Below are 19817 nucleotides of genomic sequence, written 5' to 3' on the forward strand. Positions count from 1 at the left end.
ATTAAGCACTTGGTTATCTAGCGTTGATATTAAGAATTGTTATAACAATATTATGACTAACAATAAGTGAGAATCAAATAAAGCATATCTAAACCGAATTTTGACCAATATGAGAGCGCAAAAAACAATTATCCCTTCTCAGAAGTCAAAAATCCATGTCAAAAGCAATAAAATCGTGTCAGCGACGAAGCGATTTTATTGCTTTTGACGTGAATTTTTGACTTCTGAGAAGTGATAATTGTTTTTGCGCGCTCCTATTGACCAAAATACAGTTTAAATACACTTCAACCAATACACTCATATCAGAAGTCCGTAGTAATATTGGTAAGGATAGCTATCATATTTTTAAAACATATTGTAATATCTAAATACAGATAAACTATGGAGCAATATGCGAAATGCGACATCCCTGAGAGATTAGTCGGCTTACTTTGTATTTTGGACTTGACATAATGAAAGTTCTAAAAGTATAAGTATGTAGTTTTAGAACTTTCATTAGGTTACAGTTAACAGCAAATGTACGTTTCGCAACTGTCAAATTAAGTTTCATAGACATTTTAGACATATAGATATCATATAATTTCACTAGTGCCTATAAGTAGAATTATATTTTCGCTAGTAAAAATATATATCTTCTGGTGAAAATGCATTTGGACTTCACTAGTGAAAATATAACTTCACTGAAAAATACATATTCACTGTAAAAACATACTACACATGGAAAAGTTGTAGTCATATAATTTTACTAGCATCTGCCAGCTAAATTTTATTTTCACTGATAAAAATATCTACCAGTGAAAATGTATTCCGATATGATTTCACTGAAATTATGTATTTTAAAAAATATTTTCGGATATATTCAATACTGTTTTTCTTAGATTTACTTTGAAAAAGTCATTTCAGCTTTTTCCAGGGGGGGGGGGCAAAAGTTCGACAGATACTGGTCGTTTTTTTTAATATTTAGATTTCATTAAGATTCATAGTATTTCATTAAATGACATGAATTTTTCTGGCCAAATTCAACGAGGGGGGGTGCTTCCCTTCCCCGCCAAATGACGTCCCTAAAAATATAAAGTAACTTAAGATTAGCTTTTTTTAAACACAATATGCAAGAGATAATTGCCACAATGGAACATTGGTTGTCACAATAGTTTTTGCATAAAATATATACAAATAAGTAAAGCTGCTGAGGAACTGAGGAATGCGCTTTTTGTGCAACTGATGCTTTTTGGGCAACTGAAGTGGTAGGCATTTCATACTCTAACGTAGAGTATAAGATGCCTACCACCGAAAGGAATACAAATTCAAAGCTCAGAGACAAATATACAATGAAAACAAGTGTAGGGGTTCATACATAATATCCAATTAGAAATCAACCATCACAAAAAAAATACAAAATAAAACGTATTTTCGAAACACCCAAGAATTTGAAGAGTGACTACTCAACCCCACTAAGTACCTTTATTTATGTATGATCTTCAAGATACGCTTAAAACAATATTAATGGTCTAGCGCACTAAATAACATTTATTAACATTGAAGTGACCACAATGGTTTCGCATATAAAAGACTACTTGTAAGATATAAAGCAAGGTTTAACATACAGACATTGGCAAAGTTTAACGGTACAGCCACACAAATATAACAGCCTTTCTCAAAATATATTTTATGTATGCCCTTAGTTATCTATTACTGTCATTTGATCTTTGTATAAAGAATGGTTCAACATATAAATCTTATATTTGTAGCAAAAATATTTACTTTGTAGTGATACTAAAAGTTGTCTTACCCTTTTAATAACTTTATCCAACATTGGTTTATCTATATTCGGCATTTTATGTTTCATGTAATCCATAATTTCTTCGAACGAGTCGCATATCATTATATTGTCTTTGTGAATATCCAGCAATGCAATAGCCACTCTAAATATAATTTCGGACGATTCCAAAAATAGTAGATCTAAAATTAATTGAACAATTAGTATTAAATCAAATAAATATACAATAGAAAATAAGCTAAATCTAACCAAAGACTCTGGTAACAAATCCCAATGGAAACTGTGATGTGAAGATGGTTAGAATCCAAGGTGCTGCATATAGCGTCGGCGATACGTCGTACTCGTCAAACTTTTCGTATAATTCTGGTATATGATCTTTTAGCAATCTTGATAACTGATACAACTGAATTTGTAAAGCGATCATATCAGGCAAGTACTGTTTTCTTAGACCACGTCTGAACATGAGATGACGCAGCATGAGGAAAGCTTCCGCTTCTTCCAACTGTAATGATATAATTTAGATTAAATATAAAATAGAGAACTATACATTCATATCGACTTCTTACATGTAATAATAAAACTCCAGCTACGAAACTTAAGCCTTGACAATAACCTACTTCCGGATCGAGCAAAGAATAAGCTTTCAAAAGGTTAAATAATGCTAATTGTCCAGGTCCCAATGGCGATGAAAAATATGTATGATTGGGGAACGTTCTTCCTGTTGATTGAGAAGATATAAAATTAATATAATATTTGAGGAGTCTCAAGGCAGTGGATTATATAATACAAATACATACATAGTAGCGTATTTAAGAGAGATTCTTACCTAAATCTATTAAGATAGCATGCTGATGAGAAGTAAGCTGCTTCAGAAGAGATTCATAAGGAACACTATAATTAGGAATGTGTTTGATATCTGGTGGGGGTTGTCTTAGACAGAACTGCTCGGCCAAAAAGTACCAAACCTCTCCTCTCTTTGCTCTAGGAACTCCTAAAAATATTAAAATATATCACATCCCATATAACATTTATAGTATATTTAAAACAAACCGTTTCTTATGGACTGTAGTAGCATTTGAGAATCAACTTTGGTAGATATTCTCGATTCACGTGGTGCAGTCAAGATATCCCATACTTTTGAGTTCTCGTTTCCACCACTGCCTATATCTTCGTACTCTAATTTAATACGCTTCACAGCTGATACTTCTTGTTTGGCTGCAATTTAAATCAATATTATTAACAAGGCTGTAATATAAAAAAAATATAGAATGTTATCGAACCTCGAAGTCTAGCATTTTCTTTCTCCATTCTGATCAACAAAATAGCTTGATTTATCCCCTTTTTCCACAACTCCTTAATTTCTTCCTTGTTCCTTTTCTTCGGCTGCATTTGATCGAAGTTCGAGTACGACGACGGTCTGCGTAGAAGCTCTCCAGTGGTTGCCACTAGAATGACATGACAAACAATCCTGTAGATATTATATTACACAACCCATGATTACGAAACACCATTATCAAATACCTGGACTATCAACACCACTTTCTCTACTATTTTCAAATTCTTCAACCAAAGTGCCTGTTTGCATTACTCTTTTGAAAATAGCTTGTCTCCACGATCCCATATTATTCAAATGATCAGAAGACGATTCATCTGATTCTGAATCATCATTCCTTTTCCTGATCTTATGCTCGTTTTTAGAATAACCCTTAGCTGACGGATTGTTTCCGAGCTTCATAAATCTAAATATGTATAAAACATTATTATTTAATCAATTTGAATAATAATGAATATTAATTGCCATATTACATATCCATCATCGGAGATTTGAGCTGCGGAGACGGAGACAATTCCATATCTCTACCGTTTTGTTGCAAGTTCAACGAAATATCTTTAGGACTGCTTGAATTATCCTTAAAACGACCATTCAATTTAGTATCATCGAGAGGAAAGTCAGCAGTTTCGCGTGTCGGAGTTCCTAAATGACTCATCGGCGAAGATTCCTAAATTTGTACATAAAAATAAATATAAATTTATAATTGTATATATAGATACGATTATACCTTTTTAAAGTCTTTAATAGACACGCTAATATCATCTTTTGAAGCTTTTCTCTTAAGTAGATGATCAAATGAACTTGACAATGATCTTTTAGCCTTCATGAAAATTGTGCTTCCGCCCAAATATTGATTGAGAAATTCAGATCTATTTTTTGAATTTAATTAGTAAATCATTGCAGATACTTTATTATATATTTATATTACCTATTTTCTGCTGTATCATGAACATGTCTCTGTTGCTTTGCTTCACAGTGTGCTCTCAATAACATCATCAAGAAAGCATTACGTTCTCCGACCTAATAAATTTGATTGATTTAAAAAATAGTTTTATTTGTATTGTATAGTTTTAGATCAAGATTTTATACCTCAAGAAGATCTTCAGTTCCACCTTGATATTTTGTAATAATTTGTACTTGCTCTTCTTCGACCAGTTGATCTATTCTTCTCAATATTGTGCTATGAATCCGCTTTTCGTTCAAGCCGTCCAATTCTTGGCAAAGCTTATGATACCACACCATCGGACAATGTTCGCACGTGAACATTGGAGATTTTTCTTTTCCTTGTTTCGCCATCTCAGAATGAGCCACAAAAGCTTGTGTTATAGCTGCAATTATTATTCAGATTATAACATATTATTACTACAACTAAACATAAAATTTAAATTTCATCCTTAATACTTTACCTCCGACTACATCGCATGACACGCTATCCGACTGGCACTTGAAAACATATCCGACGAAACATTCCATATCAGGCTCTCTGCATATGAATCCAAAATGCTCCCTGTTTGACATACCTTGTACGCAGCTAGCAACATCTCGTAGCTGTTTATGCAATAATATTTGCTTCCGATCAGGACTGATGAGTCGCAGATCTGTTCTTCCAACCTTTACAAATAAATATCATTAGTAAGCACTACTTTCAAATATAAATTAAGCTGTGAAATACCTGAAACAGCATAGTCCTGTTTTGATCACCGATCAATTGAGTGATTGGAGTCTTGTTGAGATTCAACGTTCCAATCGATGCTGATCTGTCCCTCGAGAAAGGCTTCTTAAAGTTGTCTTCATAGGGATTGCTATCTAACGATTCTTGAGATTCGGAAAACGTCTTCGTTCTATTCTGATATTTGCTCTTAATAATGTTATTCAGCTTCTCTGAATCTAATTCTTGATTCTTTGCGTGATGCGATGGCGAAAATTCAGAATCGTCTTCCGTTAAAGTACTTAAATTATTATGATTATCGTTTTGAACATGGTTTATGATAAGCACGGTGGGCTCTAAGGCAACTGGGAATGATTTCTTTGTAACCGTTTCTTTCTTTTCGTTCACAATGTCGTCTTCGTCGTCAGAGAAGAAATGTTTGGAACCATCTAGCGGAGTCAGAGACGGAGACATTAAACCGTCTTGCTTGCCTCCGTTGCTATCTTCTCGGCTCAACTTCAAGTCTTTCTTATGCGATAGTGGAAGAGGTGCGAATTCTACTCTCTTAGCGTTATGGTGTATGATCTTTTCTGGAATATCGTCTTCGGAATACAAAGAATCCTGAAAATTAAAACACATGGTATAGGTTTATCAATCAATTCTACTTGTGAGCTGGGAATAAAAAGACAAATCAGGATATGATAAAGTTATTTCTTATAAAGCCTAACCGGGCAATCATCGAAAATATGTTTTAATAGTTATATGGATACATTCCCAGAAGAGTATAATTAAAATTGAAATTATTTTTCAGCACATAAATAAGTGACTCCAATTGTAATAAGATTTTTATATTTACAGAAAGCTTTTTATATACATATACATGAGATAAAATGATGATGAGAAGAATAGATACTTACAGCTTGTGCAGATAAAAGACTGTTTCTTCTCATTTGTGCCGCTTTTGCCTTTTCAATCTCATACTGTTTAAATTTACCCAAAGCGTCATCGATCAACGTTTCTGGCACCTTTTTGTGTGAGACTTTGATCTTGCCAATGTACAGCACCTGAGAGACGTTATATTTTTTATGTAATATTATGTATATGCTAATTACATATGCATAATAATATTTGCGAACTCACCTCAAAGAAGTGTGAATTACTTGGCGATATGTCAACACAAAGAGACGTTAAATTTGCTGCATTACTAGCGCTCCGCACAAGTGGAAACGAGCTTGTTGCGTTATCCGAAGCAAGAGTCGAGCCAGATCTGTAAATAAAATAAAGCATTATAAACCAGTGAAGGTCTATAGAAGCACAGAGTAATAAATAATTTTGAGACATTGATCGATACAAGGACAAAGGATTTTCTAACAACAGTATTAGGATCTTATAAACGAAAAAATCAAATTCTTTACAGATATAACTAAAATAAATGTTTTTAATTATATGCATCATTATTTATCTCCACAAAGTCTGAATGTCTTTGAAAATTGATTAGCTCTGCCATTGAAAGATGGTAAGCCAACATCTAGGTCAAACTCAAATTTAGTTTTCATGTTTGTTTACTTCTATTTAAAATAGTTAAGAGTTAGTTTACATACAAATTGATTTTGTGATACTAACTGATATCTGGATAATACCTTATTGAGAATCTAAATATGAATATGTACGTTAACAAGTAGGCAGTACCTCTGTACTACTCCATAATTATTAAGATGTATATATAAAAAATAATGTTTATGTGTAGTACCTTAACATGTAGGGTACCTACATAATTACCCAAGAAAGGAACCATCAACCAAAGGCAAGAAAGTCTTTTAAGCTTTTTCTAGAAAGGGGCAAAAGTTGGCTAGTCAATGGTCGTATTTTTAATATTTCGATTTCTTTAAGATTTAAGTGCCCCACCTGCCTCCCCCCAATGACGTCTCTGAATAAAGGAGTATTACAAAACAAAAAACAAGAGTGAAGGTGTCATTCACACCCGAAAATCTTAATAGTGACTTATCTCACAATAACCACGCACACTTTCAAAAACTATCAACTATTAATATTCATATTTTAAACCATTAAACTGCATTATGTATCTAAATATTACGTATGTATGATCTTCAAGTGTCAAACAATAATCATTATCAAATAACATTTTAAACCACCACAATGATTTCAAGTATAAAGAACCACACAGAAGACATACTCTTGCTTCATAAGAGAAATTTAACAGGATCGTCATTGGTCTAAATAAGCTTTCTTTCTTATTAATCTGGGCTTTGTCTATAGAAACGTACAAAATACTTGACACCTCAGCCTGCTATATGCCTCATTTAATACTGACTTGAATACTTGAACTCAAAAATTAAGTGAAGATATAATATGTCAACTAAAAGAGGATATAAATATATGGAAAGCCTTTCCCTCACAATTTAATGAGTACTGCACAATTAATGATATTTATCCGGTTGGTACTTGAAAAAAAAACAGAAAAAATACATATGCATGAACAAATAAGAGGAGAGAATATATACATATAGTTTTTAATAACTTCATAAAAGAAATAAAATTTTCTATTTATAAATTGTTTTCGAATACGTCAGACGGTGCTCCATGTATGACCAATCGTAATAATGGTTTTATTTATTTTAATTATCCAAACTTTTTATTATACCTCTGCATTATCCACCAACAAGTTTTATGTTCAAAGAGACTTAATACACAACATGTTATGGAAACTTAAACTTTAAAATAGTCAATTCTATATAAGGCAGTGCCCTTCAGAGACATCTATTTAGATTAATAAATGAAGATAATGATAAGGAACTTTTGTTGCACATTAATGTTAGTCAGCTTAGCAGAAGTTGAGTCCTTATGAGGTTTTTAGAGATATTAGAAGACATAAAAAGTTTCCTCTGTAATAGAGGTGATTGTTACACACAATTAACATAGAGTGGTTATTTAATGTATCATTCTTAGCAGACGCTCATTACCAAACGTTCCCATTGCGACGGCGCCGACACGATTTTATTGCTTTTGACGTGAATTTTTTACTTCTGAGAAGTGATTTATTGTTTTTGCGCCCTCCTATTGACTAAAATTCGGTTTGAATTCACTTTGACCAATAACCAAATCAGAAGTCCGTCGTAATATCAGTAAGAATAGGTATCATACTTTTAATACATAGTTTAATATCTAAGTGCAGACAAACTATGGAGTAATATGCGATATGCGACGTATGTCTATACTTCTCCTTTCATTTATTTTCTCCTGAGAGATGAGTTAGCATGGTTTGTATTTTGGACTTGACCTAATGAAAGTTCTAAAACTTAATTAGTATTAGAACTTTCATTAGGTTAGGTTTCAGTATGATCAGATAATGGACGTTTCGCAACTGTCAAATTGCGTTTCATAGACATTTTAGAACAGCAAATAGTTTCACTAGCTAATTATATTTTCGTTAGTAGAAATATATATCTACTAGTGAAAATGTATTTGGAAATTAACCCGTAAAAACAGGGCTGTGGAGTCGTTAAAAAAAAACACGACTCCGACTCCGATTCTGATATTTACCAACAACACGACTCCACTCCGACTTCGACTTCGACTCAAAAAAGTTTAATTTTACAGGTATTTTTGGTGTTCTTCTACACGTTTAATATTCATAAGCTATACACATTCATTATTACGCAATTAAAATTTCATAAATTTCATAATTTAAAAAAATGGTCGGAGTCGCTCATTTTTCACGACTCCGACTCCGACTCCAACTCCGGCCAAAACACCACGACTCCACGACTCCAACTCCAACTCCGACTCCACAGCCCTGCGTAAAAATATATCTTCACCGAAAAATACACATTCACTGCAACATTTATACATCGCATATAAATAAATAATGATAAGTTTGTAATGTATATATTACTATGTATGGAAAAGATGAGAGCATATAATCCATTAGCACCTGTCAGATAAATTATATTTTCACTGGTGAAAATATATATGTATGTATCTAGCGGTGAACATGTATGACATATTTTAAAACATATTTTCCGGACAGATTCGAGACTGTTTACTTTAGAATTTTTTAGGGATACCCTGACAATTTCTGCCTTAGTATCAGGGACGTCATTTCAGCTTTTTCTAGGAGAGGAGGCCAGTTAATACTATTTTTTTTAATATTTCGATTTCATTAAGATATACAGTACCTGCCTCTCCCTCTCTCCCCCCCCCCACAAATAACGTCCCTGCTCGAAATTTATGAAAAAGGGGTTTAAAGAGTTGTTATGTTGTGGTAATTAATGGCTTTCTATTGGGTATTTTGAAAATCTGATTTCACTTGTTTTGTTTAATTAAACTTTTGTTCTTGTAGCTCTCTGAAGGGTCATTATTAGAATAACCTCACATTTTTTATATACCCAAATATTGTTGTACTTTATATAGTCAGACAGTGCTTTTATATATAGCTCTATCTAAAAAAATATTTTATTTACATCGACATCTATGAACAAAAGTGTATCAAGATAATAGCATATAAATCTAGCCAAGTTTAAAACCGTTACTAAATATGTAATATTATACTAGCCATGTCTAACAGTGATGCAATCTGTTTTGATTGCTTCAGACCTAACAAAAATATCTAAATATACAAACAAACTATAAATTTTTTTTAGGTAATTTCTATCTGATAGGGCAAAGATCCAAGTAATTCAAATATCACATAATGAACAACATTTTTTAACTTCAGATTAAAAATCTATTTAATTAATTATATTCTCCTAGCTTTCTTGATTAATAAAATAAGGCTATTATGTACTCTAATACCGAGCTAATATACTACAATATACACAAATATAATAATGACTTAAATATCTCTAAAATAAAACGATCAAGCAGTATTTATAATGAGACAGATATAATACTGTTTATGTTGGAAGATACACCTCATGTATGAAAATAAAACGATTCAGTATCGGTTCGTCATCTCATTACCTATTCAATCCCGTCGAGTAGCTTCTAGACTGCGACATGTTCGTCCCGGTCTTGTTCAATCCATCGACAGAAGCAGTCGGAGATTCAGTCATATTCAGCTGGAAACCTCTGTTGGTTGAAACGGACGTCTGCCTCTGAATCGTCACAGTCGGCGTAGACGAAGCGGGGCTCAGTCGTTTACCAGAATCTGTGTTTTTGTTCAACGATTGCATACTTCCTCCATGTGGAGCCAATTCTTTCATATGCCCAAAGAGTTCGCTGACCTGTAAACACCAAAATAGTATTTAGACACATGATTTATATTACAAGCATCGGGACGATGAACCGTATATATCCGGCAAAATCACGGAAACCATTGTCTTTGTAGTGCTTATCGAACGTCGTGACGAATTGGAACCGTTCCAATATTAGCTTAAATGAGGGCAAGATGGTGTTCAGCTGCGCTATTATCTATTTCTGTCTTATGTCCAAATGGTCGCCACAACAGCAAAGCCAAAATTGAACGATTCCCTTTTCAGTAACATAAATTGCTGCTTTTAAAATGTGTTTTTCATCAATATATGAACAGAAGGCCAAGCGATCATTGACAATTAAGAGGAACGACTGAATTTACTGACCGTGCTCATAACGCCAACTGCATAAATTCAATGCCAGCTGGTGCAGTTGCGCACACGTTTACTTATAAGTTAATTTATTTTAATTATTTTAGTTCGAAAGACGTCTTAAAATAGATAGGTTTATATCATATATAACTTTTATAGAAACAATACTACATTAATCATATGTTATTAATACATGCTATGAATAGCCTTAATGCATACAGGAAGGTATTTATGTCCATAAAATCATAATAATACTACTTCCTATATGTGTCACAGGAGTTTCTCAATGGATCTTTTATATGTGTATTTATAAATACAATAGTAGAGCTTATTGCTTATTCATAAGTAGGTTTAATTATAGTGACTTTAGAAGCCTTATAAGAGTTTATACAAAATCTAGATTATGATGTAAGGTCGATACAGTAGTTTCAGTGACTCGTTCATTTTATTGTATACTAAGAACATAAGGAAAAATTATCAGCTTCTTCCAGATTAAGCCAACAAAAACATCTAAAAATTTGGTATCACAGTCATATGCAAGTCTAATAATGATATTCTAAAATGTTCAAAACATGACAGTGTTTCTTATATGTATTTTATCTTATCTGATTTTTAAAACATCTAGAATTTACTAATAAAATAGCAATAATAAAAATAATTTAGTTAGGTCAAGTTCCGTACATGACTTTGTACACAGCATTTTTTTTAATACTGTAGTTTGAAAAAAATACATAATCATTGTCTTTAAATATGTTTACAACCGCTAAATGTATACAATATATAAAACTTGAACTAATAAATGTAAATCATTAATTAAAACTGTGTAAGTAGCTGAATACATTATAATGCACATTCACCTGAAGACTTTCACTTAATATACTTTAGAAATAAATCTAACCAAACTTATCTAGATACATACATATATATATATATTGATTAGAGTTTTATCAAGAAATCTATGATTATAAAAAAATTTTATGTGTATCTGTGAAATTATAAACCTTATCTGCTAAAATCTAAAGTTTAACAATGAACAAAATCTTACCCTTGTCTTGATATTTATTGAAGAAGCATCCGAAACGGAGCTGAATAACCTGAGGTCCAAGTCCGGCCGGTTCATTTTGTACAATTATTTTATCACAAGCACATAGCACAAATTAATAAATATGTCCAGATCACTGTTCACAAAACACATTTAATCAACATACACAAAAGCGCGTTCGCCTTGATTGAGGCTATCGTGACGTATTTAATTTGCTTCATTTTATTTACATAGTATATATTGATTGTTTCAATTGTAAAGTGTCGTCATACGTTGTTTATTTTAATTTAATATTGGGTTTAAATAAGTACAAACAAAATAGAGGCGAAGCAACACAGACTGCTATAATTCATCCAAGCATGAGCAAACATAATGTGTAAAAATCAATAAGAAAAAAATGTATTTTATTAACTCAGTTGCGATTCTTCTTCCTCACTGAAAGACAATCAAACACGCGTGTTTTTCATCGCTTTCAGTTGTAACTACTGTCATTTGTATCGCGGTGGATTAGCAAGCAACAAGTGTTACCGGAGGCGCATGACAAAAACGCGTTTGGCGTAAATTTGGCGCAGCACAAAGGGTGAGTTTGACGATTGATTTAGAAAGAAGAGTCTTTTGGTTATACGATTCGATTGAAAAAGTTTGTTAAAAGCGAAGTTTTGAAAGGTTTTGTTAAGGTCGAAAGTTGCCTTAATGTAACAGACGCAACACCTAACATTATATTATAATTTATTTTATTAATACTACAATTTTGTATAATAGTTTATGTTTTGTTACGTGTTCATATTAAAGAAATTTAGGTACGTAATTAAATTTTATAAAACTTGTAATTTTTAATGATTTTGTGATAATTTTACTCCATCGTTATACGACAAACACAAGATCGTTCATTTTAATTTTAATAAAAAATATTATTAGTCACATTTTTACGAAATGTTTACGTTTTTTATGTCACGTTTTAAGTAATATATTGATTACGTGATACTTAATGATCAAGTTGTGAATGATTGGACTTTATATTAATATGGCACTAAAAAAATGTATATATATTATGGCATATATAAATAATCAATAACATCAATAATTGTTTTTTTGTGCATATTAACCAAAATTGTAAAATTACATGCTAAAGATGTTTCACTTGATTTTAAATTTAAATTATGATAATTGGAGTAAATTATTTTAATAGACTAAACTTAAATTCCACAAAAAAAATATTATTCAATAATTTATGCAAATTATTTAATATGAAACAAATGAATATTTAAAACATAATTAATTTTTTTTAGAATTCATTGAAAACTTTAAAAAGTCATGAAAGTTTTTAATTATTTATTTGCATTCTTGAAATATATTTGATTTAAATAAAATAAAGTAATATTACTTAATAATATACTATTAATAGTTGATTAATCCTTTAATTGCCGATATCTGATAAATAGGCTATTGCTATTTTGACGTAAACTAACAGATTTGACGTCATCGTTAAAAAAAATAATCAAATACAATGTGATGCTATGTATTTATTAAGACATAAATACCATTTTGCTAGAAAATATATTTTTATAATCGCTATTTAGAAAGTAATCCTGAAAACCTGGCAATTTTAGTGTTAAGTAGATATATATATAGCAAAAATAAATAGTCAATACATATTGTAATTTTAAATGTATCTTCATATTGGCGGTATTGAAAAATATTTTGGGTTTATGACAAACTTCCTTTTAAAAAAAATCTGAACTAAGTTTGTTAAAATCAACTTTATTGTCATATCTCAAATAAAACTTATAATATTTTTAGAATTAACTGCTATAAAATAATATTTCAATGGCTCTTTTATGTATATTAAAAAGCATAAAAAAAATATTGGCAAGCATTATTATACCATTAAAGTCAAACAAGGATTTCAAATTTTGCAAATATTTAAAAATGGATTTTATTAAATACTACTTATTTATTTTTTCATAAGCATTTTTATTAAAATATAAATAAGTTGTGACAATATTTGAAAAAAAAAATGTATTTTGATTTTTTTTTTAATTTAAAAAACACTTCTTCACAATTTTCTATACAAATTTTAACAGAACTAATATTTTTTGGAATTTTTTAATAGCTGCCATTTAAAAACAATATTAGTGATTAGGTGGACGAATTTAGGTTTAATTAATATTCAATATGAAAATTTATTTACTAAGAATAACGTATTGCTTTCTGTTATTAATTTCATCATTAATAAATTATAAATTAGTGTTTTTAAAATTCATATTTAACATATAAATCACATATTGGCTCACGCTCATGCATGTATTGACATGAACTTGAAGCGTTTGAGGTTAAGAAGCTATTTATTTTTAATTATTACATACGTCGAAACAACTGCGTATAAATATACGAACAAAACAAAACACAAAGTTGCCTTAGTCTATTTAGTCTATTTAGAATGAAAGCTTTATTAAAATATTTTACTAGAAAGACGCTTTGAACAAACGTGTATATTTTCGTTAATGATGTTAGCACTTTTTTTTCGATTTACGTTCAGCACTCACTAATTCTAGAAACACTGCACTGTCTTTTGCGAAAGTTTTTGAGGAAACTCGCGAATGGATACGTCCACGCGGCGACCGGTCGCCAGACAAATAATTACAAAAATAGAGCACGCTCGTGTGCCGCCTCTCTGGCTGTGTGTATCCCGTGTCAACTAAGATGACCGAATGACACTCTGGGATGACAAACCATAGCAATAGTATAACAACTCAAAATAACTGTTTAAAAATGAAGGTGATTTCAGAAGAAGCATTATGTAAACAAAAGGAAACCACTACATATGAGAAGTTAATTTGGGTTAGCATTACAACAAATCGCCTGTTTTTATCACCACGCACGTGGCACGCTACCTTCTTTAGTTTATGCAACGACCAATACCAGGGACATGCGACCTTGCTTTTGAAATTTTGGGTAAATAACTAATAACCTAAATAGTTAATGCAGCAACTCAAGTTGGTGAACCAAGTTTGTTAACCAAGCCAAATATATAATTTACGGCAAAAATGTAAAACTACATAGCTACCATCATGACATTTTCCGTTCATGTATGACTTTTTATAAAAAAATATATATTAGCTATTAGATCACTTGAAAAAATAATTGTGGTTTATGACTTCTATGTTTAAATACATTATATTGAAATATACTTTCGGCAAAAGCTTGGTTGTTGAAGACTTTGTCTGTAAGAAGTCGTCGAAATGTCAGATTTAATAGCTTTTGAAAAAGCAATTTCTCGATGTGTGATATCGCGTTATCGTGCAAGAGAATTGAACCTTTTTGCTTACCGTACGTCGCTGTTAATGATGCATTTTTTGATCTCTTGACAAATTCTTTTGGCCTTTATTATTATCAAACCATGTGCAAACCACTTTCTGTTGTCGTAAAAAAATATAGTTTTTGTGGCCCTCTGCAATTAAATTGAGAAACGCATTGTTTATATTGTATAAAAAAAGTTCGAAAGTGCGGCACCCATTAAACAAGATTTTTAAATTTTTTAGCAGTTATAAGTAGTCTAGAACTGTTTTGTAGAAACTGTTTTATTATTAAACGTTTCAATGCTTGGTCGCAAATTGTTGTGCAAAAGAATTGAACCTTTTTGGTTAGCATTAAGATGACCATACGTCGTAGTACATACGTAGCAAATCACAAAACAGTTTTTCAAAATCCTTAAAGACTTTATTTTTGTCCAGAAATAGTGCAGATCACTTTCTGTTGTAGTAAAAAATCCAGTTTTTATGCCCCTTTTCAATAGTTTGTGTTGCGTAAAAGAAGTTTGGAAGTGCGGCACCCATTAATCAAGATTTTTTTAATTTTTAGCTGTTTCGAATGATCCAGAACTTTTGCATTACTGACGCCTAAGTTTTGTAAAAGCACTTTAATTATTAAACATGGTTCTAATTAAACTTATGTTTTAAGTTTCAAGGCTCTCGTCCACGTTTCTTAACAACACTAAAAATATTGTTAAGTATACGATTAATTCATGCTGTACTTAAAAAATCATAAAAAGTTTTATATAAGCTTATTTTTATCTTTAATTTAATACCGAAATTTTAAGCAAGATTATCAATAAAACTGAATTAATTTTTAGCAAAATACATAATATTTTTCTAAAAAACCTTTTATAGATAACATATTAAAAATACCTTTTCGTTAAGAGATTTGATAAAAGAATGCTGTTCTGGTGCAAAAATATTGCATTTTATAGTTTAAGTAACTATGTTTTCACCATTTTGTGAAATGCTGCGAACGTTGAGAATAGAACGGTCCATTTATGCCTGAACTTACAAATTCAAAATAGTTGCAAAATGTCGCTTTTGCGTTAAACAAATAAACGAAACGGTCTGATCCCTCCATTATTTTTATTTAATGCTTATCTCAAAACATATGTGCATTATGTTTATGTTAAATGTTGGCGAAGTTAATGATACGTTATCGCATTTATTCTGTTTTTCGATCGATTGCTCTCAATTTATTTATTAAATCAGCAAAACATATTATTTACTTTCACATATGATAGAATATTAAAGAAAAAAAACATAATATTCTAAAATAATAATAATTATGGATAGATAATAAACTTTCAGAATATCAAGGGCGAAGTTAACATGCTACGTTTTATTTATATATCATTGCCTTCATGCACATATTCTTAAGCAGATTTTAACTAATTAGGAATGCGTATGAAAATGTATCAAAACTCTTAGGAATATTAAATTATTTATTTATTAAAATTAAGACTATCGTGACCTGGCAGGTTAACCTAATGCGTTACGATGGCCAATAGTATAAAATATATAACAATTTAAAATATAAATCTACATATACATATAAACCCCCCAATAACACGGTAAATTGGAGACGTGCTATTTGGGTGCCCGTTACTCTGTGTGAGTGAGTCAAAAGATTCGTACGTACGTATTGCAAAAAATATATGAGTATCTTCTAGTCCCCCAACTACACGCACCCAAATAGCACGTTCCCAATTGTATTGGGGGGGTCTACTGCATACACATACACACATAATATAATTAAAACACACGAAAACATGAAAAGAGGACAGACACGTACTATTAAGCAGTCGGATGGCTATTGCCAGAATAGATTTGACAAGTGCTCCAGTCCTAGCCTTTACTAGCAGGAACAGGGGACGCGACTGTGGACTATGACCGCCTTCCGGGACTCATGCTACGCTTTATACGAATATTTTTGAGACAGATATTCATGAGTTTGGCGTGTTAAGACGATGCGTATGATTATTAACTCTTTGGTTGTCAAGCCTTTTGAGATTACTATGAAGAAAACTTTCCGTGATTTCTGAAACCAGTTTAAAAAAAAATTCAGAAAAAAAATATTCAGTATTTATCTAAAAAAACTACACTTAATTTTATGCAATACATTATATATATATTTTTTTATGAATATTAAAAACTATCTTTACTAAACTTGGTTATGACATTTTAAGGGCATTAAAATATTAAATTTATTTTATTTTTGATTGATTCAACAGAAATATTGCTGTATTTCAAAATTAATTTAATTAATAAACTAATATTATAAAAACGTGCAGTTTCTTCAATATTATTATAATACTACCATGAGTGTATAATTCACTAGAAGTTTAATATTGTATGCATATAAATAAAAGGTCAAGAGAGTTACATTCTAATATTACCTAAAATCTGTTTCGTAATCAAGATATAAATCACTCTTTTCTTGAAGTTTAGCTTCATAGTTATTGTTAACATCGCATCAAATAATCCAATGAAAATGAAAACTTGTTATTCAAAATAAATTTACTTAGAAGAAAAAAAAACAAACTGACTCGGCAGCATGTTAAAAATACCTTTGAAAAAAACTAGATTCCTAAATAAAATATTGGTTAACATCGATTTTCTATTTAAAAAAGATTATCCAATAAAAAATATCGGTCAATGTCATGTATGTGAATTACGATCTCTAAAAAACAGTCTATGAAAGGTTGGAAATTTGGCACATAACCTTTGTAACACTTAGAGCCATAAATATTGCCATTTTTTAATTATATACTTACAATAAACCAATAAATATATTGATAAGGTTTTATTGTTTGAATCGACACATAATGTTTTTGTGTAAGTGTATGTGTATAAGGATTATATATACACCTTTGTTAGAATCCCATTTGGACCTTAATGTTTTTTAATTTTCATCGTGTCTGTGTGATGTGTACTAACGGATGAGTATTGTGGGTATTATTAATCAGGCATAATGAATACTTACAAGTAAGTATTAATCATCTATATAAATTATTGTGTATATTTAAATTTAATTAATTAATATTCGGGATTGGTATTAATTAATATCGCATTTTTTAAATATAAATTTGAATATGCTGCCGTGAATTGAACCCGCAGTCTCTGAATTACCAGTCTAGACCTCAAAAACTACGCTATTTCTACCTTGCCATTCAAAATTTGAAAATCTGTTTTAAAGTGATTTTTCATCCATTGTGATAATCGCCATATTTTTTTATTTATTTAAAAACCATTAAAATAATGTTATTATCACAAATTTGTGATAGCGTAGAAGTTTCAGTGGTACCCTCGACCTTGATTTGTTTCTAGAAACCCAATTTCCCATTACATCTTATTGATTACATAAATACCGAAATAGATACATAAAAAAGTGAAGCGTGCGTCGCCCACTCTTCACGTCAAATTTCAGATTTTCAAATTTCAATTTCAGATAAATGCGACGTAGTAACAACAAACATCACTCGGATAAATAGTTTTAGCTCGCGCGCAAGCGCAGTGCATCGCGGTTCGTGTCTCGAAAATAGGTTCGTATGTAGAGGGCAAAAAAAATCGTATCTCGAAAATTTCGTGTGTTCGTAAGTCGAGGATACACTATATGCTATTTTGACCTCTTTTATTTGATGTTGTTTTACTAACAACAATTAAAAAACTTCTAAAAACATTTAAGATTGGTGGTTATGCGTAAGAAGGTCGATAGATAGTGACGGGGCGTTTTTAATTTGAAAGGGATCCGAAAAGTTTATTACCCAGAAACACAAAAAATATGGTATGGATGATATTGAATTTTTGTTAATAAATTATTATTGACATATTTAGCTAAAGGGATAAATATATACGTTACAATAAATACTTAATTTAAAGTATATTTTTTAATTAAATTGAAATGACGAAACGTACCAATTTGTGTACTTTATATTTTTTGACTTAAAATATTAATTTATTGAAAAACGGTTTCTAAAAACAAACAAACTTTTATGGTACTATATTTGATATTCTAAAAACACTTTTTACAATAAAAAAAATATTCTGCAAAATATATTCATAGATTAGGTAGTTTTTAATTTTTTCACCTTTAACCTTCTGGAGATGTTTCATTAAAGTAAATTCAGACTTTTTCAATTGATGTAACAATTTCATTCCAACGCGTTTATAGAACATCCGAAATAACCGGTTTTTAAAAACCGACGAACTATATTAAGTATCCTTTATTATAATATTATTTAATTTAAAAACTTACTGAGTCATTAATAGTAGCATGAAAGAAAAATTCAATGCCCACATTCAAAGAACTTCCAAAATACACTGCTTCGCACAGATATTATACATTAGCACAGTGTATTTTTGACCTTGAAATTGATCCAAGGTACGAAATACTCCGGAGGCGAACACGCTTGCAAATGATTGCAAATCTCAATGTGTTTAGTTAGATAGAGAGACGAAGGTTGGTACATCTGATAACATTGCAAGCTTAATGGCTAATTATTAAATGGAAATTACCATTCCAGCGTCTAAATGGTTTTGAATCTCTGTTTTTTACAGTGCACACACAAACATGACTGAATATCGCGTTTCATATAACATATAAATACGCAGTTTAAACCGAATGAAAGTTTAAAACATATAACACGCAGAAGACATGTTATTTTTCGAGAGCATTGTGAATTTAGTCGTTTAGAAAATTCTTGGATTTTTTGTTTGGTGAAGCATTATTGTTCGATGGTTGCTTTCTACTGGGCAATATATATAATAGTCTAATAGCTGTTTCACTAAATCAGCATATTAAATTATTTTATTTCTAAAATATGCCTAACAGGCGGATATTTGTGAAACAATAAAAAAACTTTTTTTGAACTTCGCTTCTATAACTTTGTGAGATACTATTACAGTTCAAATTAATCCTTATCTATTTTTTACACATCTAAACCGAATTTTGAGCAATATGAGAGCGCTAAAAATAATTATCCCTTTTTAAAAGTCAAAAATCTACGCCAAAAGCAATCAAATCGTGCCGTCGCAGTAGAAACCGCACGAATATTTAGCGTTCATATTAAGATTTTTTATAACAAAATTACGATTTACAATGAGAGTTCAAGGAAG

The 19817-nt window shown here is 30.8% G+C and overlaps 2 protein-coding genes and 1 long non-coding RNA gene across 9 annotated transcripts in view; 1 reads left to right on the forward strand and 2 right to left on the reverse strand.

The window, feature by feature from the left end:
- The window catches only part of LOC148229146 (uncharacterized), a 148590-nt gene that overhangs the window by 9017 nt on the left and 119756 nt on the right, over positions 1–19817 (reverse strand). The gene's annotated exons all lie outside the window — the stretch shown is intronic.
- The window catches only part of plx (PTB_TBC1D1_like and TBC domain-containing protein plx), a 45033-nt gene that overhangs the window by 1483 nt on the left and 23733 nt on the right, over positions 1–19817 (reverse strand). The window contains exons 1-18 of one of the 4 annotated variants that reach the window (XM_088198402.1): positions 13929–14046; positions 11386–11518; positions 9739–10001; positions 5899–6025; positions 5676–5822; positions 4783–5379; positions 4517–4721; positions 4200–4438; positions 4039–4130; positions 3838–3979; positions 3584–3777; positions 3299–3516; positions 3058–3222; positions 2828–2992; positions 2604–2768; positions 2344–2495; positions 2027–2279; positions 1790–1959 (exon numbers count right to left, since the gene is read on the reverse strand). In XM_088198402.1, the coding sequence (XP_088054528.1) occupies positions 1790–1959; positions 2027–2279; positions 2344–2495; positions 2604–2768; positions 2828–2992; positions 3058–3222; positions 3299–3516; positions 3584–3777; positions 3838–3979; positions 4039–4130; positions 4200–4438; positions 4517–4721; positions 4783–5379; positions 5676–5822; positions 5899–6025; positions 9739–10001; positions 11386–11460 (3369 nt within the window). In that variant the 5' untranslated portion in view covers positions 11461–11518; positions 13929–14046. Of the gene's footprint in view, positions 1–1789; positions 1960–2026; positions 2280–2343; positions 2496–2603; positions 2769–2827; positions 2993–3057; positions 3223–3298; positions 3517–3583; positions 3778–3837; positions 3980–4038; positions 4131–4199; positions 4439–4516; positions 4722–4782; positions 5380–5675; positions 5823–5898; positions 6026–9738; positions 10002–10091; positions 10344–11385; positions 11519–13848; positions 14047–19817 lie in introns of those variants that run through there. The other 3 variants (XM_088198401.1, XM_088198403.1, XM_088198400.1) reach the window with 3 other exon arrangements.
- hoe1 (OCA2 melanosomal transmembrane protein hoepel1) overlaps positions 11877–19817 on the forward strand; it is a 95028-nt gene continuing 87087 nt past the window's right edge. For 3 of the 4 annotated variants that reach the window (XM_088198444.1, XM_088198445.1, XM_088198448.1), the window contains exon 1: positions 11877–11962. The gene's annotated coding sequence lies outside the window, so the exon portion shown is untranslated. Of the gene's footprint in view, positions 11963–18150; positions 18245–19817 lie in introns of all 4 variants that reach the window. The other variant, XM_088198446.1, reaches the window with a different exon arrangement.

The sequence above is a fragment of the Plectrocnemia conspersa genome, unplaced genomic scaffold (genome assembly GCF_051122295.1).
Source record: "Plectrocnemia conspersa isolate PC_06_02 unplaced genomic scaffold, ASM5112229v1 ptg000011l, whole genome shotgun sequence".
Classification (NCBI taxonomy): Eukaryota; Metazoa; Arthropoda; class Insecta; order Trichoptera; family Polycentropodidae; genus Plectrocnemia; species Plectrocnemia conspersa.